At 35.2% G+C, this 24,625-nt stretch overlaps 4 protein-coding genes across 6 annotated transcripts in view; 2 read left to right on the top strand and 2 right to left on the bottom strand.

Moving 5' to 3' along the window:
- The window catches only part of prcc (proline rich mitotic checkpoint control factor), a 42,730-nt gene extending 21,343 nt beyond the window's left edge, over positions 1-21,387 (bottom strand). Inside the window, exons 1-6 of one of the 2 annotated variants that reach the window (XM_077195192.1) lie at positions 20,739-21,387; positions 20,610-20,657; positions 18,712-19,203; positions 18,528-18,620; positions 17,435-17,581; positions 16,127-17,293 (exon numbers count right to left, since the gene is read on the bottom strand). In XM_077195192.1, coding sequence (XP_077051307.1) covers positions 17,141-17,293; positions 17,435-17,581; positions 18,528-18,620; positions 18,712-19,203; positions 20,610-20,657; positions 20,739-20,966 — 1,161 coding nt within the window. In that variant the 5' untranslated portion in view covers positions 20,967-21,387 and the 3' untranslated portion in view covers positions 16,127-17,140. Of the gene's footprint in view, positions 1-16,126; positions 17,294-17,434; positions 17,582-18,527; positions 18,621-18,711; positions 19,204-20,609; positions 20,658-20,738 lie in introns of those variants that run through there. The other variant, XM_077195193.1, reaches the window with a different exon arrangement.
- On the top strand, positions 597-9,285 carry lix1l (limb and CNS expressed 1 like). Its single transcript, XM_077195131.1, has 6 exons — positions 597-1,128; positions 5,134-5,297; positions 5,505-5,645; positions 6,386-6,481; positions 6,564-6,641; positions 7,506-9,285. Exons 1-6 carry the CDS (start codon positions 795-797, stop codon positions 7,758-7,760), a joined length of 1,068 nt encoding a protein of 355 aa, XP_077051246.1. The 5' UTR covers positions 597-794; the 3' UTR covers positions 7,761-9,285.
- mrpl9 (mitochondrial ribosomal protein L9) lies at positions 11,661-14,376 on the top strand. Its single transcript, XM_077195604.1, has 7 exons — positions 11,661-11,965; positions 12,231-12,390; positions 12,464-12,588; positions 13,572-13,625; positions 13,740-13,841; positions 14,007-14,090; positions 14,204-14,376. Exons 1-7 carry the CDS (start codon positions 11,858-11,860, stop codon positions 14,315-14,317), a joined length of 747 nt encoding a protein of 248 aa, XP_077051719.1. The 5' UTR covers positions 11,661-11,857; the 3' UTR covers positions 14,318-14,376.
- Positions 21,388-22,058: 671 nt separating the features above from the next.
- On the bottom strand, positions 22,059-24,446 carry mrpl24 (mitochondrial ribosomal protein L24). 2 transcript variants are annotated; one of them, XM_077195202.1, is made up of 6 exons: positions 24,310-24,446; positions 23,884-24,070; positions 22,844-22,939; positions 22,650-22,753; positions 22,422-22,552; positions 22,059-22,311 (listed from the first exon to the last, which is right to left on the bottom strand). In XM_077195202.1, the coding sequence occupies exons 2-6, from the start codon at positions 24,064-24,066 to the stop codon at positions 22,175-22,177; spliced, it is 651 nt and encodes a 216-aa protein (XP_077051317.1). In that variant the 5' UTR covers positions 24,067-24,070; positions 24,310-24,446; the 3' UTR covers positions 22,059-22,174. The 2 variants fall into 2 exon arrangements, with proteins under 2 accessions (XP_077051317.1, XP_077051316.1); XM_077195201.1 differs by having other exon boundaries at positions 23,884-24,067; positions 24,310-24,437.
- Between the last annotated feature and the right edge of the window lie 179 nt (positions 24,447-24,625).

The raw sequence follows: 24,625 nt of genomic DNA, 5'->3' as shown, positions 1-24,625 counted from the left end.
GTTCAGATTTCTTTTGTGCAACTCTCTACAAAATAATAAATATTATTTCTTCAAAACAATGACATTTCATTTCGTTATCATCAAAATTCTAGATTCTTTAAGTGTGTGAAAATTTAATTAGATTTAATTATATTTAAGTTATTCTGCATTTGCATATTTAATCAAAACATTTAACAAAACATGTAGGCTGCTACAAAAATGCCTGTATGTTCTGTGAGTAATCACCTGGACGTAAGTTAGGCTATCTATTAGTTAATATTTTTTACTAGCCTATTCACCTGTATTGTCTTTCCTCGAGAACGATATTTTACAAAATTGTTTATTTGATCAAAATCACAGTAGGCTAGCATGGAAGCAGGGTAAACTCATTATGTCAACCATCTTAGTTGCTCTCTAGTTTCTACTTTTTCTGTGCGCGTGAGATTTGTAAAAAATACTTTATTTACACAAATATACATAAACATGTAGCCTATAACTAATATTTGAAGATTGCGTTGTTTATATTGATTTTGTAACAGAGATTTGAGCATTTGGGAAGGTTTGGCCGGACGTGCCACGTCACACAGCATGAATCCATCCATTGGTCAAACACAAGCATATGCTGCTCCTTTTTCCTCCCTATGGCAGTTTTACGCCTCAAACTGTAAATAATATTTTGCCCAATCAGCCTAACAAAGCGCATACCTTTGAGAAACACTTTTTATGACTGTCATATGCATTTTTAATCAGCTTTGTAATCGTTTGTAGTAATCGTTTCCTTTGTGCTGGTTTGTTTTGCATCACTTTTCGAGACAATGGAGTCTCTTCGCCACCAGCGCTTACAGCCCGGTATCGGATACGGAGCGAGCGCGACCGGGACGCTTCGGTCCCTGCGGCCCGGTGTAACGGGCACTCTTTCCTCGGCACAAGGTTCCCGCATCTCGGTGTCTGCTTCCCCGGGGCCCCCGCCACCACTGCCGCCCCTTCAGCTCCATAGCCTCGGGTCCGGTATCATGGGCAGCGGGTTCGGTTCGGTGGACATGGCGGCGGGTCTGGGTCTGTCCAATCCCACCAACCCGGCGGTTCTGCGGGAGGCGGTGGACGCAGTGGTCAGGAGCTTTGCCAAACACACGCAAGGATACGGCAGGGGTATGTGGGGTCAACATGGAAATGTTTGCAATATGAAATCATACGGGTCATTGATAATTAATGACAAAGCTTTTAAAAATATAGTTCTAAATGTAAAGTGCTTAGAAATAGAAACGTAACATGTGTAGGCTATTCAAATATGGTTCTTCTAATCAAGTTGATGCATGTTTAGGATTTTTTAAAATTATATTATATATTTACTTTCAAAATGTAATAACTAAAAACTGTGAATGCAAAAAGTGGTGTAACCAACAACAAAAAAAGGAATACATTATTTCACATGCACGTGAGAGTACAAATTTTAATTTTCACAAATTCATTTTTGAATAATGAGTATCATTCAATTTTACTGGGGTTACTCTACCAGAACTAGGCGTACCCTTTCATAAAAAGCACAAAATATGTAATATTTAAGATTATATATTAACACAAGGGGTTTGTCATTTTCACAACACAATTGCCTTTCTGCATGTTGGTTGCACTGACTTTAATTTGGCAGACTTACATTTTTCAAATATTAATAAAAAATTTTTTTTATTTACACCACCTATACATTGACTTTATATGTCCTTCAAAATATGACTTAAATTTAGAAACCATAATCATGATCGTAATATGAGAGGTTTTCTTCATTCTCTGTAAGAATTGCATTTTTTATGGATTATTGAATTATTTAATAAGCTAGATCTGGACCAAAAAAATAAATAAATAGCATCACATCATTGACCCACATGCAAGATATTTCAAGCAAACACATTCAGAAATGTGTTCTCAGCAGCATGGGTTTTGAATCTCATTCCACTTCAAAAGAAAAAAAATATTTTGCAGTAAATATCAATCCTATATTTAGAATCATTATGATTTTTTTCCATTGTGCCAGTATTTTCATGATAATTAAGCACATCCCTCTCCTTATTATCATTGCTGTAATGTGATAAAAAAATAATGCAAATAATATTTTTATACATTTTTAACATTTTATATAATTAATTTTATAATTTATTTAAATTAAGTTGAGAGTCATCAAGAACAATAAAAAAATCAGCGAGATGGTGTTGTTTCACTGCAAAAAAAACAACAACAAAAAAATGGCCTAATTTTCATGCAAGATATTGTTTTCTTTTGATTTTTAATATATTGGAATATTATCTGAAATAAATATTACCCAGACATGTTCTTCATAAGATTCAGCCCCCCAACAAGACTGTAACACAACATTCGATTCGAGCGCTCCAAGCAGAATGAGTCCACTGACATGCTGACCTAAATACATCGAAGGGATTATTGTCGGATAAATTCTATTGCCAATGCACTTTAGAGGCAGGTTTAGTGTTTTAATCTACCTCCGAGACACCTCAGACCATCTGAATGTAACAAGCTCATCTTTCATTTGCTGAAGAAAGACCTTAATACATTTGTATACTTTATACAATACTATTGTCCAAATAAACCAGCCTTATTTCCTGTTAGAAACTATAAGCAATTCCACAACAACAAGCTTCCTTTATATCAGCCATTAAATGAGCATGTGCTTTTCATTGTGTGCTGAGACAGTCATAGCGAAAGATTTATGAACTGTTTTGCAAAAGTTCATTGTAGATATTTTGCTTGATTTATTTAGCCCTCTACCATGCTATCTCCAAACAAACTTAAAACGTTCCCAATTTTCAACCTGCTTTGAATTGTTACAGTGTCAGTAGTATATGAACAATGTTTACTCGCTCTTTGTCTTACTTTGTTCGTTCTTCATACGTGGATTACTCAATTAGCTGGATTTCATTATTGACGATTTGACGTGATCCAGGATTGTTAGGTTCTTTGAAGCTCATCCCGGAGTTGCTGTCATAGCAACAGATCCGTACTCTCAAGCCTGCTCGAGAGCAGCTTATTTCATGTAATCAGGATTAGATTGCATCTTTTTTAATTGGAGGTGATACTTAAAGTCTGTTCCAGGCACTGCTACTTACACTAGTACCCTAATAAACCAGGGACAATAATAATAATGATTTAAAAATACATTTGCAAATAATATTATAACGCTGTGTAGTCTATCATAATATAGGAAAAGTCAGTTTTACTCATTGAGAGATTTATTTGTGAGGGAATAATTACCTAATGCTTTTATTAGAGTTTTACACACATGATGTACAGTAAGTCTAAGCTGTGCATTAAGCTGTCTGCTGTGTCATTTAAGAAATATTCTTGACTCTTAAAAATAACAACTAATTAATCCTGTCACTTAACAAATCTGCTTCACAGGTCAAATTAAATGAATTGCTAATTGCAGCATTGAAATAAAAATGTAAAGACTGTACAAATAGAAATCGAGAATTAATGGAAATAATTGAGAACCATGTGACAAACAGTACATTTTATTCATCTATAATATCTTTTAAATCCCTAAAAAGGTCCAGAAATTCGTCTCGTTTTTTCGTCAGGTGTGTGTTGATCTTTTAAAAAGGGATGTTATGTTTCCTTTTGCCAGTCACCCATAATTCACTGGGCATGTTTCCGTCCAAGGCCATAGTAGGTACTACATTTGGTTTGAAACTTACTTCACTTGAGTTGCATCGCTATACTGCCATTCACAAATCCTCTCCTATGGCCTCATGGGATATGAGATGCTCACATCAGATTCTCTGCGGAAGCAATAAGTCATCCTGGTACTTTTCACCAACTGTTTTATAAAAACAATGTATTTGGATATACTTCTCTATCCTGCCTACAACAGGCTGGATCATTCACTGGGAATGGAAAGCTAGCCTACTCACCCCCGCTAAATGTTTAGGCTACTCTTTTAATTCTTGCACCCAGGAACAGTACAAGCCGACAAGAAGTATTTCCTACTCGAGCAGTATTTGACTCGGGTCAATCTGATAGGAGCAGACTGGAAGCGGCCTTAAATGGGAACATGCCCAATGCATTATGGGTGTTGAAGTTTTCCTACCTATTTTGCAAAAGGGTCCATCGGCCCTTTTTTCTTGTTTTGTTATTTTTATTTTTTTAGATCGGCTTTCGACTTTCTACTGAATAGGCACCCAAGTTTTATTGAAAGGCCATTTTGCAAGTGGTGAATTACCCCTTTAAAGGTGCAGTAAGCGATTTCTGAGAAACGCTGTTAAGAGTGGATCCGCCCGAACGCCACAGAAAACTTGTAGCCAATCAGCAGTTGGGAGCGTGTCCACTCATGATGGGGGAGGAGAGAGAGAGAGAGAGAGTGAGCGCAAGAGGGAGATTTGAAGAAAGACTGTAAAAAGAGAGATTGTTGAGAGACATTACAAAAGAGAAAAGGTCAGAGGAAGATCACTGGAAAAAGAAGGGTTATGATCAGGCAAGAGCTTTAGGACCCGCGTTAATATTAGAAAAGCTTTCCAGCGCTGGAGAGACCTAAGGCCTGAAAACCAATGCAGAGTTTGCACTGTTTCTGCTCCATATGCGAGTAACATGGTTTTGAGTGTGTGTGCTGGACTGGTGGCTACTAACAACAAACTCTTGCTTGTATAAACTCATGTGTACTGTATGTTAATTTTTTGTTCTTGCTTGCTGTTCGTTCATCATCTTCGCTTTATTTTTCACAAAGCTTTATTTTGCTTTGCTTCTACTATGATAAAGAGACATCCACTCTTGCATTGCGTGTTTGTTCATTTTGGGGGCGGAGCAATGAAGGGAGGTTTGTGTTTGTTTGGGTTGATTTTATACATCAACAGTGTTCAACAATGATTCTCAGAAATTGCTTACTGCATCTTTAAAGTTAATATACATGGACGTACTGTATATAAACTGGATCTGACCCTTAAAATATTCATCCAATGTATTTGTGTGTATTCAGTACTATTAAGTTACTTCAACTTAAATATAACAAAAAAACCTGAAGAATTAGTATATGATATCATGTGTTTGATGATATTTGAAATGTGATTGCCGTTGCTTCAAGCTACATTTGAACTCTTAAAGTATACTTGAATGGTGTTGTATATTCTGATACGATGTTTCTGATTCCCACAGTGAATGTCGTGGAGGCTTTACAGGAGTTCTGGCAGATGAAGCAGTCACGAGGTGCTGACCTGAGGAACGGCGCTCTTGTGGTCTACGAGATGGTCCCATCCAACAACCCTCCTTACGTCTGCTACGTCAGCCTCCCCGGGGGCAGTTGCTTCGGGAGTTTTCAGGCAAGCACCTCATGCAACATTCCCTTTGCTTTTTCCAATGCATTTCTCTCTGATCTTCCAGAAAATAAATAATTGTGTTTTGGTCGCCGTCTGTCTGCATATTTTCTGTCGATTGTTTTCTCTTGAGGATCTCTTGGAAGTGAATTCTGTGAGCATCTTCAGGATTCGATTACAGTGTGGTTTAAATGGCATCTTTGATCCTCTCAGTTCTGCCCGACCAAAGCCGAAGCGAGACGGAGCGCGGCCAAAATTGCCCTAATGAATTCTGTTTTCAATGAGCATCCATCTCGACGCATCACAGATGAGTTCATAGAGAAGAGTGTGTGTGAGGCTCTTGCCTCTTTCAACGTGAGTTCTCACAGTTATGTTTATTCGGTTAAAGGGATAGTTCACCCAAGTAATTAAAATTCAAGCTTCATTTTCTCACCCTCATGTCCTTCAAAACACTTGTGATTTTATTTCTTCTGCGAAACACAAGTTGATTTGAAGTGCTGATTGATTCTCATGCAGTTACAGTGCATGCACTGGAGCTTTCAAGTTTAATAAAGGCAGATCATGTGACTCATGGGCTGTAGTCAAAGAAATGTTACAATTTTCAATTAATAAGAAATGAATTTATTTGATCAAAAATAGAGTAAAATTGTGAAATATTATTACAATTTAAAATCACTGTTTACTATTTTAATCTATTTTAAAATGCATTTTATTTCTGTGATAGAAAAGCTGAATTTTCAGCATCATTAATCCAGTCTTCAGTGTCAGAAATCTTTCTAATATGCAGATTTGCTGCTCAAGAAACATTTATTATTTTTTTATCAATGTTGAAAACAGTTGTGCTGCTTAATATTTTTTCAGGATTCTTTGATGGATAGGAAGTTCAAAAGAAATGCATTTATTATTAAGCTTTTGAAATATTTTAACTATTACTATTAACTATTATAATATGATAACGCCATCTTTACTGTCACTTTTGATCAATTGAGTGGATCTTTGCTGAATAAAAGTATAAATTCATTAAAAAAAAAATCTGATTGACCTCACACTTTTGAACAGTAGTGTATTGTTGAAATTGTTTATCTTCACTGCAGGGAAACAGAGAAGAAGCTGATAATCCCAGCACAGGCATCGGTGCTTTTCGCTTCATGTTGGAGTCTAATAAGGGGAAGTCTATGCTAGAGTTCCAGGTGAGTGAGATCATGATTGAACTGCATGGAAAGATGTGAGTAAATGTACATGTGACTTTAACATTATTATTATTTTTCTTAGGAACTGATGACAGTTTTCCAGCTTCTCCATTGGAATGGCAGTCTCAAAGCCATGAGAGAAAGGCAGTGCTCCCGTCAGGTGAAGACAAATATTCTATTTTCAGTTGCAAAAAAAGAAAAGAAAAAGTAATATCATGATGAATCACATAGCACACTACTAAAACATGCTGTGTCTTTCAGATCTCAAAACTTACTCCAAAAATACTATTTATTAATATTATTCGGACATGATAGCCCACTTTTACATGTCAACAACAACTATTTTGAGTTCAGAAACTTGGCCAGCCCAGTCACGGTAATAAAAGTAAAAAGCACCTTAGCTATTATTACAAATTATATTAGAAAGGTATGCAGAGGAATTAAAGATAACTGAAGTTAAAACCATAAAAAGAAAAAAATGTCATTACTTGAAATTAAAGAAACGTTAATATATAAAATATACAAAAACTTATTTTAAGCTAGTTGCAACATTTCTTATTTTCTTTTTATTTTACTTGATATATTAGAGTAAGCAATGCTAAAATAAAAAAGTATTAACTATATAGACATTTAGAAAAATCCAAAATATATATAAAAAAACGAATTCGAAATAATGATAAAAAGTATAATAGTATCTCAATAATACTAAAATAGCACTGGCAAAATGTTCATAAAAAATAAAATATGACATATTTAAGAAAAATCTGAAATATAAAAATCAAAACCAATTCTAAATATTAATACAATCATAGAATCGCAATTAAACTAAAATAACACTGGGAAAATGTTTGTGAAATCTAAAATATACATTTTAGCACAAAAAGCTTTATTTTATTTATTTGTCTCATTTTTTTCATTTGTTATTAGTCCCTTGTTTGTTCCTTCTAAATATTTATTTGACGCATTGATATGTTTCAATGACCCGTCTACAGTTTGTATAACAATTATCCTCTTTTGTAAACAGGAAGTGCTCGCTCATTACTCGCACCGAGCGCTAGACGACGACATGCGTACACAAATGGCCGCCGACTGGGTCAGCCGAGAACACACTTTATCCGGAACCATCAATCGAGAGATGGCCGCCACCGAGCGCGAGCTGGAAGAGGCTCGTCTGGCAGGACGGGAGCTGAGGTTTTATAAGGAAAAGAAAGACATTCTGCTAATGGCAGTGGGGCAGCTAGGTGGGTCAAACACTACAACTCTGCCCTGCACATGCTGAAGAGTATGAAGACGTGTCAGACGTGGCATATGATTGTACCAGAACACTCCAAAACTCAAAACACTCTTTTTTTAACTATGTATGGAAGTGTGTTTGTGTGTGAGTCAAAGAATCAGCATTTTGAATAATTCCACAGACAAAAAAAACAATGAATTCTTTTGATTGATTCTGTTTCAAGGCATTTTGACCTTGAACCGAATCAAGTGCTATATTGCTATTATTACTATACCAGTATTATCCTCCAGTGTTACTGACTGACTGTACTGGCACATGGACATACTATGTCTGAGTCGGGAAAATCAGTTTTGAGGCCTTCTTAAAAATCTTTGCATTGTATTCTCATGAATCCTATTATGCATGGGCGCTGCTGCTTTTTTTTAGCTAACTCGCCAAAGCACTGCCCATTAGTTTTTGTTGTGTGGACAAAGCGATATAGTAATTTCCAATATTCTGCATTTATATTCATAAAATAGCCTTGCTCATTTATTTGCTACATATGTGTGCTTTTGGGTGAATATACAGACCTTTTCTTTGTAATGTTAATCTAAAGTATGTTCATGTAAACACGCATTTATTTACAGTACTTTTAAGTTAACTAAACTTTTCCGCGAGAGCCATAAGTGTTTGCTAAGGATGCAACCAGACTATATTTTATGACACAAAGGTCAGATTTTTTCACACTGTCATAGCACAGGAAACTTGCCAAGGCTGTTTCCTCCTGCCTATGAAGCTGTGCCCTCATTCGTTTGCCTGTTACCTTTGTGATTGTAGAGCAATCATGCTCATTTCAAGGCAAGGTTTTATTTCTACCTCCTTTCTCAAAAATTTTGTGAATTTTCTTTTACCATATATACATATAAGTGCAGGTGGGATTTGTGTTAAGATGAGCAATGCTTCGCAATTAGATGCTTCACTAAGGAACGACAGGAAATAAAACCATACACCGGCAGTCAAAATTTTTTGATAATTAAGATTTTTAATAATTTTGAAATAAGTCTCATGCTGATTTGATATTCAGTTATTGTCAATCATTATTTGTGGTCAGCTGTTAATGATGGTTCTTATTATTATAAATGGTGAATTTTTTTTGCTACTTAATATTTTGTGGAAATATTTTTGATGAATAGAAAAAAAAAAGATTTTATTTGAAAAGGAAAACTTTTGTAACATGTCTTAAGTGTCACTTGAACCAATTTAATGCATTGAATAGAAGTGTTCATTTCAGTGTTTTTTTTTAAGCTGGATCTTAGCCCAAACTTTTAAATGGTAGTGTATTACAAAAATATTGTTGTATAAAACTGTTTACTACAGAGCTCCTAACATAACATGCGGGGAAAAATTATGTACATGGTCTGCACATTTTACTAATTTGTTCCCTCGTTTTAAATGGATAGTTCACCCAAAATGTAAATTGTTATCACTTGTCAACACAAAAGAAGAGATTCTGAAGATTGTTGGTAACTAAAAAGGGATAGAATTCTATCACTTTAAGTAAATTGTGTGGACAAAAAAAAGAGAAAAAAAATATATATTGTGGCCACAAATTAACAATTCATTCTCTCGTTTTAGTAAGTCGTGGCAACAATATAATAATTGTTTCCTCGTTTTACAAAAAAGTTGTAATAATTAGTTCCCTGGTTTTAGTTAAATCAAAACAAGGGAGCAAATTAGTACAACATGGCCATGATTTGCTAAAATGAGGGAACAAATTAATAAGTCCTGGTAACTAATTCTTAATTCGTGGCCACAATTTAAGATTAGTACAGATTAGAAGATGCGTATTTACAGATAGTAAATCGTGGCCACGACATACTAAAACGAGAGAACAAACTAATTTGAGGCCACGATATATATATATATATATATCATGGCCTCAAATTAGTATATATATATATATATATATATATATATATATATATATATATATTTATATATATATATATTTGTCTGCATGTGCGGGGCTCCATAATACATCTTTATTGAGTAGCAAATCAGCATAGTAGAATGATTTCTAAAGGATCATGTGACACTAAAGACTGGAGTAATGATGCTGAAAATTCAGCTTTGACATCACAGGAATTAATTATATTTTCAAATAGAAAACTGGTATTTTAAATTGCAAAAATACTTTATAATATTAATATTTTACTGTGTTTTTCATCAAATAAATTCAGCTTTGGTGAGAATAAGAGACTTCTTTCAAAATAATTAAAAATCTAATCTAATTCCAAAATTTTGACCAGCAGTGTATATGGCGTCTTATAGACACTTGGTCAAAATGGTCTTTATAGTCTGTATTGTTTATAAAATAATTACAGTTAAAATCATTAAAATACTATCAAATATTTTAAAATGTAACCCCATTCTTATTCCATCATCATAATTAATTGTATTATAATTGATTATTATGTGTTACTGGGTGAAGTGATGATGTAAACTTGTTGATATTTCATCCTTGTCATTTGCTTGAGTATTAGAGGCTCCGACAGCATGTCGTCAGTCAGTTACATTTCAGATCATATTAGATCAGCTTCGAAGGATCACTGCTGTCTGCTTGAACTCAATTTTAAAGGACTAGCTGCTAAATCTTGATACTTACTCATCACATCATGAGAATGTGCGTGGGCAGAGCTTTAGTGATTGTCATTATTAGCCAGACACATTTCTGAAATTATACTTTTAAGGGCTAATTGTAATCGAAATTGTCAAAGTTGTGCATTTGTGGTCTTAAACAACAAAGTTTAACTGCAGAACTGTCTTAATTCAGTTAAGGCCCTTGTAGTTTATAGGCTGGTATTATTAAAATTGAATCCAATAACATGACATAAGAAAAAAGATAGTTTACTTAAACAAACTATGCCACACAGAGTTTGTTCAGATACAGCTCTGTCACTGATAATCTAAAGCCCCCTTTCCTTAAACTTTCATGATGTGCAGGCGATTATGTAGGATCCCTACAAATAATTTATTTATTCAGACCATGAATTTTGTGAAATGACAATGATACATTAACAGTAACAGTGCTATTTCCAGTTACTATCGATATATCTTTTTCAATGTAATTATTATCATGTTTCTGAAAAGGATTTCTTTGTGAGTGTATTTTCAATGTAATTTTTCAAGACCTCTGTTTGTTTTTGTTTTTTCTGTCTTTTGAATCCATCCTATTTCACTGAAGTGTATTGACATGTAAATTGCATATACATATACATTGCATATCATTTTATACAATTTGTTGGGCCTTTTCCCTGCTGTTTTTACACTCTTGTTTACCAAATTTATTTTTTCAATTAATACTTAATGTAATGAATTTGAATCAGTGCATGTCGAGACATTTTATACATTCTTTATTTGTTTTGTATGAATAGTCTAACTGCCATTTTTCATGTTTTACAAGACTTTGATGCATACCCAATTTTTTGTTGATTTATATTCTTTAAAAATCAATAAAGAGCTTTTTCATATACTGTACATGTTTATTTTAGTGTAACTTCTCACAATCTTTACTGTAAAAAAACTCAATGTACAAAACTTTCGAGCTCCACTGGTTGTGGTCCATGAAGGTTCAAAGAGTGAGGAGTGAGTGAGGAGTTCAGGAGTGAGAGAGAAAATAACCTCGTCAAATTTGTTCTTCAGTAAATGCATTGAGGTTCCATTGAAGAAATTATACTTTTATTGAGCCGGGACTTTTATTTTGAAACCAATTAGTTATTTGGGGAACTAGTTAAGTTTAACGTCATAACTCTTTTACATATTGATATGTTTATATATTTGTTTACAATATAATACGCCAATTTGGAAAACAAACGTGTTGTACTATATTCATATTTTAAAGTAAGTGATAAATTCAGCTCATTCAACAAACTTGCTGACATTTTTTGTCAGGCAAAATACACTACTACCTTTTAGGGGTCCTTTATCACCCCAGCGCTATTCATGTGTTTTAGTGAATGCAATGACAGATTGTGAGAGATATCTGCTGAGATATATTTGTGAATTTTGACAAAGTATTTATACCGTGTTACGGGTGGTGGCTATGATTAATATTTGCAACTAAATAAATTCATTAATCTTCAATCTTAACGTCTATATTAATCATGTGGTCGGTAGCATCATCAAGGACTGTCCTTCAAAGCTGCTGGAATCTTTCAAATCTAAAATCTTCATTGAGTCGAATACAGAATCTGTCACAAACAGCATGCAAGGTAAGCAGAAGAAAATGAACATCTTTGATAACGCAGTGACCGATATCTCATTGCAGATTTGTTGCCTAGTTGCAATTAAACATAACGTTAATTGTTTAAACTGATGACTTGTTTATCTGTGGCTAGTCTAATGACTAGACAGTAGACATAGATAAACAGTAGTTCATGAAAGCACATATGTAATGCAGTTTCACTGAAATGACTTTGAAGATGGAGTTGTGATGAAAATACATGTACACCTTTTGACTTTTTACTCTTCTTCTAGAATACAGTAATTGTAGAACGCTGTTGGAAGGTTCCTTTATCAAAGGAAGGAAAGCCACCCAGGCTGCATCCACGTCGACACAGAGTGTACCGCATGGTTGAGGACAGAAAACACAATTCCCAGGATAAAATGGAGCTCATCCTCTCCCAGACCGTGCCCAGTGAGTGCTCTTGCATTGCAAAAATATTGTAATATTTTTCGTTTGGATTTTTGATATTAGATTTATTTTACAGAGCTTGGTGGACGAGGTGACACGGTTTTTGTGAAAAAATCATTGGGCCGCAACAAATTGCTACCCCAAGGCCTGGCTGTCTACCCTTCACAGGAAAATAAAGACATGTTTGCAGAGGAAATAAGGGTTAGTTACATCTACAAATCAGTTCATTTGTCATAACCATAATTTCATATGGAAGCCCATTTCTGCCACATAAGAAAAATATCATGCTTTTGTAAATTATAATTATGACATAAGTCAGCATTATGACATACTAAGTCATAATTATGAGATGAAAAGTTGAAATTATGACTTAAAGGTAGGGCAAGTAATTTTTCGGAGAGGCTAACAATAGTGAGCTAGCTTTGAAAAGCGTAAGAGCTCACCCTCCCTTCAGAGCGTCTCCAATGTCTCCTTCAAAACACATGAACACGCACAGCAGAGCAGAGTCTGATAAGCGTCTTGAGAGATGTTGTTCCACCTCTTCCAAATTACAGTAGTTATGGTGTGAATGCAGCATAAGCTGGTGGTTTTGGTTCAGGAGGAACTGTAAAAGGCGGTGCTTGATGACTGACTAACTCTACATAGCATGAAACACGCTGATTACATGTGATGTCTGACTGCGCGAGCAGGGTGCCTGGCGGTATGAAAATACATACATTGAGAGGCAGGTAGGACATCATAGCATTGCATTCGGAATGAGGGTGATGATTGGACGAACATTTTGTAATCTTACACACCTTTCACAGACGATATATTTACATATAAATACATATAGACCCATTAACCTAGTATTGCTATCGGGATGTGAAGAGACTTTCAACCAGCATATAAAAAAGAATTCTGGAACAAATCACAATTATGACGTTAGTCAAAATTTATGACTTAAGTCATAATTTCAATCTTTTATCTCATAATTATGACCTAGTTATGTCATAATGTTTACTTTGTTGAATTTCGACTGCTCATAATTTACTTTCTATGTTATATTTTGACTTTTTAATGTAATAATTTTTCCTTTTTATGTCATTATTAAGATTTACCAAAGCATTATTTTTTTCCTCTATGTGGTGGAAATGGGTTTTCATAATTTCAAGTGTTCACAGTTTGCCTGGTTTTTCCTGTAGCTTCTGCGTGAGGGACGGCCAGAGGACCGAATCCAGACACGCACAGGACAGCTAGTGAGTTGTCGTGTGTTTTAAACTATAAAACATAATTTATAAAACAAAATTGCAGGTTTCATATATTGATGTCAACATGAGCACCTTCTTTGTGTGTTTGTGTTCATTTTGCAGACTGTTGAATTCCTGAAGAAAACACAGCTTGAAGTCGCCATGCACACAACAGTTCAGTACTCGCTCACAAAAGAGATAGTTTGCAGACAGTTTCTTAGACGGGTAAGATACGAAAAAAGGGAAACATTTATTTTTATTGGAAGTATAAATTCTGTCAACACAGAATCTTAATTTTTAGAAACACAACATAAAATGCAAGTGCAAAAGTAATGCGTACCTACATTGTTCACAGTGGTTTTGTACCATTGACTGTATTTCTGTCCTCAGCTCGGTGTGGTTGTGCCGACTCATGCCTTGACTCTTCCAGAAGAACCAATCACAGGGCCTGGAGAGTACTGGTGTGATGTCACGGTAAGTCATTGACTTTACAAGTGCAAACAGTACAGTTATATGATCATTTTACACTTATGGGATTGAATAGTTTCTGGCAGAACTTGCTATCTGAACAGTGTTTGGTCTCTCAGGTGAACGGAGTGGACACGGTCAGGGTGCCCATGCCTGTGGTGCCGTATGTGGAGCCCAGCCAACTGTTGCTGATGAAGAAGCAACAAAAGCAAGAACAGTCTGATTCAGAATAGTGTTTTATTTGCTGAATGCAACTTGGAGAATATGTACAAATAAAATGATTGTTTATTTCTTCCTGTGTAGTCTTCATTCTTTTTTGAATAAATGAACATCTGTATGTATCTGCTCACTAAGAACAGGGCACTAAATGTGTCTGTCTGTACTTGTAATTTGAGAGGTGACGTTTTTTATTGCTATGATGTTTTTTATCTTTAAAATATATTGCAAAATGACTGTCAGCCCCCCCCCCCCCCCCCAAATATTAAACATGCATCATATGCAGTATTAGGTGTAATGCATTACTAAGTACTGTAATTTAAGTACTTTTCTCAGAAAAAAGTAAAGTAAGAGATTACTCATAATTTTTCTAATTACAGTTACTTCTGATGTAATTGCATTAAATACTGTAGACTATAGAAAAGTTCTATGTAAAGCAATAGTGCATTTAACGTCAAAATTTAACTTCTAATTTTAAAATGTATGTTTTGAGTAGCTTGCCCAACACTGATCATATACGGATATAACTGTTTTTTTTATGCAATAACACTATGGTTTATTCAATTTACGAAAACATGCTTAATCTGAATTCTTAAATATTTTTGTGACACTATTTTCAGTAGTTACATTTAAGTAAATTGTGGCGTGTGTGGTCTTATTCACTTATCTTCCCATTCATTACATTTTTACACTACTGCACATGCTGCATTAGCGGAGTTACTCCTGCTAATTAAACTATTTAAAACATTTCTAAAATAAAGCTGAAATAAAAAAGATTTGTTGGAAAAACACACTAAGTAAAATTTAGAAATGATGCCCTGCAATATACTGCTTAAGTTGGAGCACTAGAATTATGAACTGGAAATATATAAAAAACTATAACTGAAATATAACTATAACTGAAATAAAAATAAATTAAACTTTAATAACAATATTTAAAAACTAATAATAATATGACAAAAGTACATGAAATTACTAAAAATTAAAACTATAAATGTAAAAATAAAAGCTGATTTATATTAATATTAATAAAACTAAAATAACAGAAGAGACTCTTCCTCACTACGTGGATTTAAAAAAAAAGTTAAAGAGAAATTCGTGAACGTATCCATATGAATTGGGTTTTCAGTTGTGAATGTTTTTTTCCACCTCATCACAGTCTACTCAGATCTGGAGCACAGAAAAATCACTCCCATTTTCACTGGGTCATTCTTTTCATTGTGTGTTTTGTGATATGGCAAATTATTCTGTGGGAAACATCTTTCGAAAATGCGTTGCGTAGTCTTCCCAGACAGTGCTGTACAAGCATGATGAGCAGGTGCAGACTATCACAAGCATCACGGGACACAATGTGCCACACAAACAAGTTTCCAGCCCTGTCATCAGTCAAGGGACAGCCTGATATTTCCAACATGCTGGTGATGGCAACTTTTTACCTTAATAATCGTCTTTGAAATTTCTACTGTACAGGTTATTCTCCAAAATGTGCCAGAAACAACCTCAATGTATGATGTTATTTAGTACTTATCGGGCTCATTTTAACTGTCAGCAGGGTTGCCAGTTCTACGCAAAGCTAGCCTAATGCCAGGTTAAAATTATCCCCCAAAATATCCCAATGCAGGGTGCTGGAGCGCCGAAATTCAGCGATATTATTGAGAGGGTAGGGGGAAGTTGAAATCAACCCATGGAAACAAAATATCAACCGGCGGAAAACAATTTAAAAGTAGCCAAATATCGAAGGGAAAACCACAGACTTGGCAACACCGTGTGAAATCGTGTTCAAATTCAAATAATTTAAAAGTATAATAAAACAACCAAACTCAACATTAAATCATTGTTCAATTTAATGGTTGTGGCTTCAACCCATTCCTACTTTTTGAGACATACATTTAGCATAAATTAAAAACATATTCCCCCCATATGTTCTACGTAGAAATCTTGTAAGTCAAAATTATATTGTGAACCAACCTTATTTTGCTCAGGTTAATGTATTTTTTATTTCTGGCAGTGATATAGTAACTATTTCACACATAAAAGTGTTTTTACACACAAAATTAAACATTTTAATACATTTCTTCCTATAGGTGTCATGAAACTGTTACACTTTACTAATGGTTCTACACAAGGGTCTTTGATTAAGAATCTAAATTCAAATAAAAACGAGCCGTTTAAAAGAATTAAACCAGGATTGGGAAGATTCACTCAAACACTTTTTAAGATTTACTTCTTTTTTTTTCATAACACTTTACAATAAGGTTCAATACATAAACATGAATTAATTTACACACAAACATTGATTTTTAGACATTAACATTAGTTAATGCATTAGGAACTAACAATAAACAATAGCATATTCATAAATTACCAAACTTATTAAATGCTATAAAAAAATCATAATACATAACGGATTAACTAATGTTAATATACAGAAACTTATTGTAAAGCGTCTCATCAATAACGTTTTATATATGCCACTGCTTACGATGGCAGTGTGGAAGACAACAGCCTATCGGACAAACAACTCATGACATCCCAAACATATAATAAATCATGTGAACCCACACAGCTACTGTAATGTTAGAAGTGATTTTTGACAAAACTAAAACCTCATAACAAAACCTAATGTTGTTCAAATGGAAAGACCGTATTAGGCAGACATTTGGGAGCCGTCTTAAACAAAGTCATAGCAGCCAATAGAGCTTTGCAGTCCTTCACTCCTTTCTGAAATAATATGAACTGGAATTACAGCTCTAAAAGCTGGCAAAAAGATTCCTGTATAGGCAAACAAAATCTGCTCCACATTAGGTAGAAGTGTGCTCAACATCCTGATATCCAGTCCATTAGAATCCGTACTTGGCTTGCGTTTGTCTCCGAGTCATTTTGTTGTCGGCCCAGTTGTTCTTGAGTTCCAGCTCGCGTTCTTTGGCCTGATGAATCAGATACGTGATTTGGTGCTTGCGTCTCTGTTGCCCCGTTGGCTGATCTCCTCTTTTCTGAAAACGAGATGGAAAAGTCAGTGTCTCTCTTTCATTTATTTCCATCCCTCAGAAAATGGACACTGTTAGCAACTTCTGCACCTGTCTGACTCTGAACTGAAATTTCCTCATGTAATGCCTTGTATTGGAGGTGCTTACCTTGCTGAAAGACTTGCGCGGCTCTACCTCTGCTGACATGTTCTTGGACATCCATTGCTTAGCGCCGCTCAGCTGATCGTCTCCTTTGATCTCCAAGAACTTGATTTCCTCTCTTCCGCGATTCTGTTTGCCCTGCAGCCGCCGAAACTAGAGAAATACACAGAATATTGGAATTGAACTCTGATCAATCAGGATTTAGTCATGGCAAAGCGTCATGATGCACTAGATGGTTTCCAGGGTGTTCTTAGTGGTTGCTAGGAGGTAACTTACTGGCCCAATAAAAAATAAATAAAAAAAAACTCTATACAGAATTGTACACCTGTTTTGCATCCACTAGGCAAATTTATAAGTATATTTGCTTGGAAAAGTAACAGCACACCTCAACTAGATGGAAGATGTGAATGAAGAAACATTCAACGGAACTGGACAAATTCACACCAAACATTAATACTTAGATAATTATACTATGAGCAATTGTAATCAGGCATGTGATTGGCTAAGAATAAAATGTATTCATGATTTATTCAAAATATATATTTTTAATTATTTAAATAAAATACCAATAAATAAAAAAAATGAAGAAATAACACTATTGCCACTATACTATTGTACTGAAAAATAAAACATGATAATTTAATAATGGTCATTATTATTCAAAATCTTATTTATATTAATCAAAATACTAAATCGAACAAATCAATAAAATATATTACTATAGCAGTAATTCTATTGTACTGTAAAAAATTATTTTATTTTTTAATAATTATTAAATACACAAGTTAACAATTATACAAAATTTTTACCATTTAATAAAAACAACAATAATGAAAAAATAAGATTTATTTATATATATATATATATTATATAATTATTTTTACTTTGTTTTACAGAATAATAATACAAATATTACATTGCAAATATTTTTTGCTGTGAATTAAAAGTATTTGAAAATGCAGAAGTTTTGTTCCCCGGATTTAAGCAATTCATGTGGGTCATTTTTCAGGTTGGAAAATATGGAAATGCATATAAATACAGAAGAAAAAAAATAGTTTTTAAATACAGAAAAAAAATAGTGATGCTACAAACAACTCACTGCTTCATCATTGAACATTGAAGAGGAGCCTGACTCGTCTTGCTCATCAGCTTCAGGGTTTGGGTCTTGGTAATATCCCTCCTCAAGGTAATCCTGTCAAACATATGCATAAAGCATCAGCTGCTGAAATTACAAGGAAATATGGTGTATGGTGCTTCTTGATAAGGACACGTGTTTGAAGTACCTGTGGAGAAGTCTCAGGCCGTGGATTCTCGGGATACTGCGGTGGGTATTCTTCCTTCTGACCGTCTTGACTGGCTCCGACTGGCCTACTGTAACTGTCTGCATTAGAACCAAAGTCCAATGGAGAGTCTTGCACAGCGGGTGGAGGGTGTAGAGTGGGAACATACTGCTGAGAATCAGGGTTTTTAGACATCACAGGCTCTGATGAGCTTTCTGGTAGGGAAAAGTAGTTCTCCGGAGCGACTTCATCGTCACTTCCCTCTTCATCCGCGGCCATTTTTTGGGCTAACTGCATCGCCGCTGACTTTGCAGCGGCTTTGATGGCGGATGGGGATGGACTGGTTCCAGAAACACCCTGGGACTTTCCTATGGTTGCCTTCGGCTTATCCGATCCAGGGCGTTTGGTCAGGGTGTGCGGCACCAGGGGCCGATGCATTTCCTTCACCACTAGATTCTTAGGCTGGGGCAGCAGAGAGGACAAACCACCTCCTCCCTGGAAGAAAATATTCGTATTTACTACGAGGTAAGTCTACCCAGATCATTTATACTTTCACATTTATGAAAAATATAATGAAATCGGGCCATCCAGAAAATGTGTTAAATGAGTTAAATAACTACAATCCAATTAAGCACTGCAAATGACATCATTAATTAAAAACAATGGAGAACTATAAAACTATTGATGTTGTTTACATGTATAGAAACGATATAATTTACATTTATTGAAAAATATACATGCATACAAATATAGTCTGAAGTTACATTATTCGCAGCTCTGGTGTTAAAGGGTTAGTTCACCCAAAAATGAAAATTCTGTCAGTATTTACTCACCCTCATGTTGTTCCAACCCCGTAAGACCCGTAACCCCGTTCATCTTTGGAACACGAATTAAGATATTTTTGATGAAATCTTAGAGCTGGATCACTCCTCCATAGGCTTCAAAAGGATTGAAACTTGCCGGCCTCGAAAAGTCGCAAAAAAACAAAAATAACGACTTTATTTCAACCATTAATTTCCTTCTCTGTGGGCCTCGAGTCAGTTCACTAGTGTAAAAGCGTAAGCTTCTGTTGTTGTACGTCACACGCATCACCCACATGACCAGCGTCGGCCAATAGTGAGCCTACGTGTGACGTAGCTCTACGGAATCACACTATGTTAACTGACTAGAGGACAACAGAGAAGGAAATGAAAAGTTGAAATAAAGTCGTTATTTTTGTTTGTTTTTGCGCACAAAAAGTATTCTCGTCGTTTGATAAACTTAAGATTGAGCAACTGTAGTCACTTGGACTATTTTAACGATGTCTTTAATAACTTTTCGAGGCCGGCAAGTTTCAATCCTTTTGAAGCCTATGGAGGAGTGATCCAGCTCTCAGATTTCATCAAAATTATCTTAATTCATGTTCCGAAGATGAACGAAGGTCTTACGGGGTTGGAACAACACGAGGGTGAGTAAATACTGACAGAATTTTCATTTTTGGGTGAACTATCCCTTTGAACAGTTCCTATGGACCAATTTGGTTGTCGAGATTCTCTGATTGGTGGAGATAATGGGAAGGATCATGGGTAATGTAGTTTTTCCACCCGGAATTTTGTTGGCGTACACAATTAGTTAAAAAAAAAAGTAAGGAATAATTGACGACAGGCCGTTGAATTATTAGAAAAATAATGCACACCCGAGGCGGTAATTGCAGGAAAAAAAAACTTAATAGCTAATTATAAATAATTTATATTTAATAAATTTATGTATATCTAATAATTATACATAATTCTAAATGTAATAATATTTTATATACTTAAATGTGAAAAAAAATTTAATTCTAGGGGTCTGAAGGTGGTGAAATATTTATTTAAAATAAAGTACAGCTGTAATTATATATATATATATATATATATCCATACCTGAGGAGCTGATTTCTTTCGAACTGGCTCGTCATCATCTGAGTCGGACTAAAACAGACAAACACCATCAATCAGAAAGACTTTCAGTAAAATAATTTGATTTTAATAGATCTCAGAGATAAAACTCACATCTGCTGGTTTTATTTCAGGAACGGTGATTCTGACGGGTTCTGTGCGTTTCTTGGGTTTCGGCAGGTCCATAGTCACTTTCTTAGGTTGAGGAGCTGATGCTTGTGTTTTTTTCGGCGCGGGCAGAGAAGCGAACAGTCCGCCGATCTTGCCCGCGGGTCGAGCGAGTGAACGCGGCGAGTCATCGCGATCACTGTCGTCGCTGCTGTCGTACGCTACTAGAGACATCGCCACAGATCAGATGTGTTCATAAGAGAGTGAATCAGACGCAAGAATCGCTGACAACGGAGCTCAACTGATCTCATATCATTCTGTACGGTCCTTCCAGGTTTAACGTTATTTGGACAAATATTGTGTGTAAATATCTAACGTTAGATCACAACATCGATGCCAAATTCGCCTCCAGATAAATCTACGCTTGCAGCAGGACCCGTGATTGCATTGGAAACCCAGCTTTTAAATCAATATTTTCTTTGCAAAAGGCGAATAACAAACGAATATAGTAGTCTAAACAAACTAGCAATGACTGTTAATAAACATATCGTTCCTCTTTAACCATTTAGACCCATAAACAGTTTTCTTCCACCATCGTGAAGGATTTCCTGAACATCCGCTGCACCGTTTCAGAGGTTTAAGCGATACTGACACCAACTGGCGTGGAGTGGAATCTGATCAATAAACGTGACGAACCCTGACTATAAATCTTCGAATAAACAAAACAACTGCAAACAAGAATGTCATTATATATAATACCATTGCAAAAACATAACTCACACAAGGCTCTACTCGAGTATTACCATGCATAAATATAATTGTTCGAGAAACTGGGAATTATTGTGGAGATGGATAACCCAAAAAAGTGTGAATATTATTTGAACAGTTTTGTTGTTGCTGAGGTAAAGAGGTTGTTATGTTGGTTAATGTTTAGGCAGAATATTGAGTGGGATTAGTAAGATGTTTCATTGTTTTTTGTTTAGAAGACTCTAATGCTCACCAAAACAAAAACGTAAAATCAGTAATATTGTGAAAAATTTATATATTTTTTATGGAAACACTTTTTCAAGAGTCTTATATGTTAAAGATTATATGTTAAAAAAACAGCATTTATTTGAAATAGAAATAATTTATAATGTTATAAATGTCTTTAGTGTAGCTTTTGATCGATTTAATGCATCCTTGCTGAATAAAGGTATTAATTTCTTAATAAAGCTTTTACTGACCCCAAACGTTTGAACCATATTATACATTTGTACAGAAAATAAACCAATGTGTATTGGTTGGTAACATGAGTTTGTGGCATAAAATCAAGGAAATGGAGTATAACATTTGTTTAGTTTTATTGACAAAGTCTGCAGAACACATACATTAATTCTCCATGATAAATAATCTAGCTATTGTTGTTAAGCTCAAACATAATACACAGTCTCTGTGGTAACTCAGTACCAGTAGCTCTTACGAGGCCTTCTATCTTCCTGAATGTTTAATTTCTCCATAACTTCTTCCTCAAGGGTTTTCAAAGATGGCATGTATGTTTTCTGAAGTGTGTCCTCTGGTGATGTGTCCTTGGGTCCATCTGGAAGGTAGACAAACACTCCATATGTAAAGATTTGAATAGTAATAACTCTAGGAAGAAATGCTTTGTTTTTTAACTTTCAACCCCCTTCCCTTCCACAGAAACCCCACCTTTCCACTGCTGGGGAATGATGCCGTCTTTTCTCTGGAAGACAGGTTTGGGAATAATCCGTCCTGTCCTGACAGAAACACGGACTCGCTCACCCTCTTCAGTGAATCTCCAATTGATATCTGTGGGCTTCCTAAGAAACATTAGACACAAACACATACATTGAGAGACATTCTACTGTATTACTGTATTGAATGTTTGATGCTCCAGAAGGCAATATTAATGCTTACCTGTCAGTCGGGTCAATAAGTGTAATATCCTTCAGCAGCAGAGGGGCTTCACTGGCGATGTAAGTACCCCGATAATCTCCAGATCTGCCAACATACCTGTGATGCTGGGATTTTTTTTTTAAACAATTGAAAGTGCGGCTTTTTAATAAAATCATAAAGAAAAGAGTCAAATTAAATACATGTTTTACTCCTACCGTGTTCAGGCCCTCGAGAATGACCCAGTTTCGACGCCGGAACACCTGAGCAACTTTGCCCTGCTTTCCTTTATCCTTCCCAGACAAAATCTCCACCTGGTTGAATTAGATTTAAATGCCATGTTATACAGATATGCATTGTGAAATAATACAAAACATGCACAAGTTAAATGGTGCTAAAACATCCACTACAGAGAGATTATTTAAAAACAGGGTTTTTTTTATCTTTTGCCATGGACCCCAAATATAATAATCCTTGAGTGTGGGACCCCATTCTAAAATTCAAATGTTAGCTATATATTTGGTAACACTTTAATTTAAGGGGACATACAGTAGTTACTACATGTACTTACTATAGTAATAACAATACATTATGCATAATTACTAGTAACCTACTACTACTACTTTGGGCGGGGTTGTGAAAACATGTTACTGTCCCATGAGGCTATGGGAGAGGATTTGTGAATGTTAGAGCAGCGATCAAATCGATGCTGGTAGGTCACATGGTAATGACAACATGGTGAATAGTAAATCCGTATTACATTCATACTATACACATTCATACTATACAGAGCGTATTTTTCTAGCGGTCGCAAAGTATTTATTCAAATTAAGTACCTACTCAAGAGAGTATGCGATTTCAAACGCAGTAATACTCTCTTCACAGATGACTTGTTTACTGGCATGAGGGCGGGGCAACCTGTCACTCACATGAGATCACAGCAATAGCAAACTACAACCATCCAATAAATTGGCACCTTACATTTCTTCTTGTTTGAATAGACGTTTCACTCGGATATACGTCACAATAGAGAAGAAAAGACGAACACAACTTCCGTTTCATGCCGACTTTAATAAAAAAAATTGACTTTTCTACAGACCCCGTTTGAAAATTGTTTTAAAACAATATCAATAATATTTACATTCCAGTGGACGAAAAGATGTATATGATCTGGATGACGTCAGGTGGATAAAAAACTGAACATCCTTTCACTACATATTAAATGTTTTCATACGTAAACACAGAAATGGTCACTTACTGTGTCTCCTCTCAGGACATGCCATTCCTCATTTGCAATAGGTTCAACAAACACCTTTCTTCTTTTCTTGCCTGGTGGATTGAGCCGCTTGGCTGCGATCGTCCAAGGTCTGTTTGTCCCGTAACGATAATCATGTGGAAATGCAGCTTTTGCTGCCATCGAAAGCAGCGCTGTCAGTCTCATACTGCTGTGGACAATTTAAAAAAATATCTGTGGAATCTAATCTTGAATTACACATGTGTCATGCATTTAATCTTAAAAAAATACAACAAATTTGGGTGGTAAGTTATATTCCCCACTAACAGTTTGTAATACTAGCAGCGGGATCTTCAATAAAAGCGGTCACTTTCTTGGGCTTTGTAATGAGTGTTTATGCAAAAGGTTTTTAAACGGATCCCATATAATATACAGTTGCAATCTACCTACCTGAATTATTGCTACTGCTTTTAGAGGCAAATTTATATAAAATAACTAAATTAATTTGTAGTATTCAGAAATCCATCACCCACAAGGGTCAAACTTGTGTAGAACATGCGCTACTTCCCTTTCCTTTCGAGACAAGTGAAGTAATTTCAAAATAAAAGTCTCGATTGGTATTAAAAAGAAAGAAAAGACAAAGCAGTATAAATTGCGTCAGGGTATCACATAAAATTCTGAATTTTTTTTAATTTTTTAGGATTTACAATAGCAATTGTTTAATAAAAGCAATAGCAATTGCTATAATAATGATAATTTGTAGCAA

This window comes from Siphateles boraxobius, unplaced genomic scaffold (assembly GCF_051911475.1).
Source record: "Siphateles boraxobius isolate OS27281-9 unplaced genomic scaffold, OSU_SipBor_1 33, whole genome shotgun sequence".
Classification (NCBI taxonomy): Eukaryota; Metazoa; Chordata; class Actinopteri; order Cypriniformes; family Leuciscidae; genus Siphateles; species Siphateles boraxobius.
This window is presented reverse-complemented; position numbering and strand designations above follow the sequence as displayed.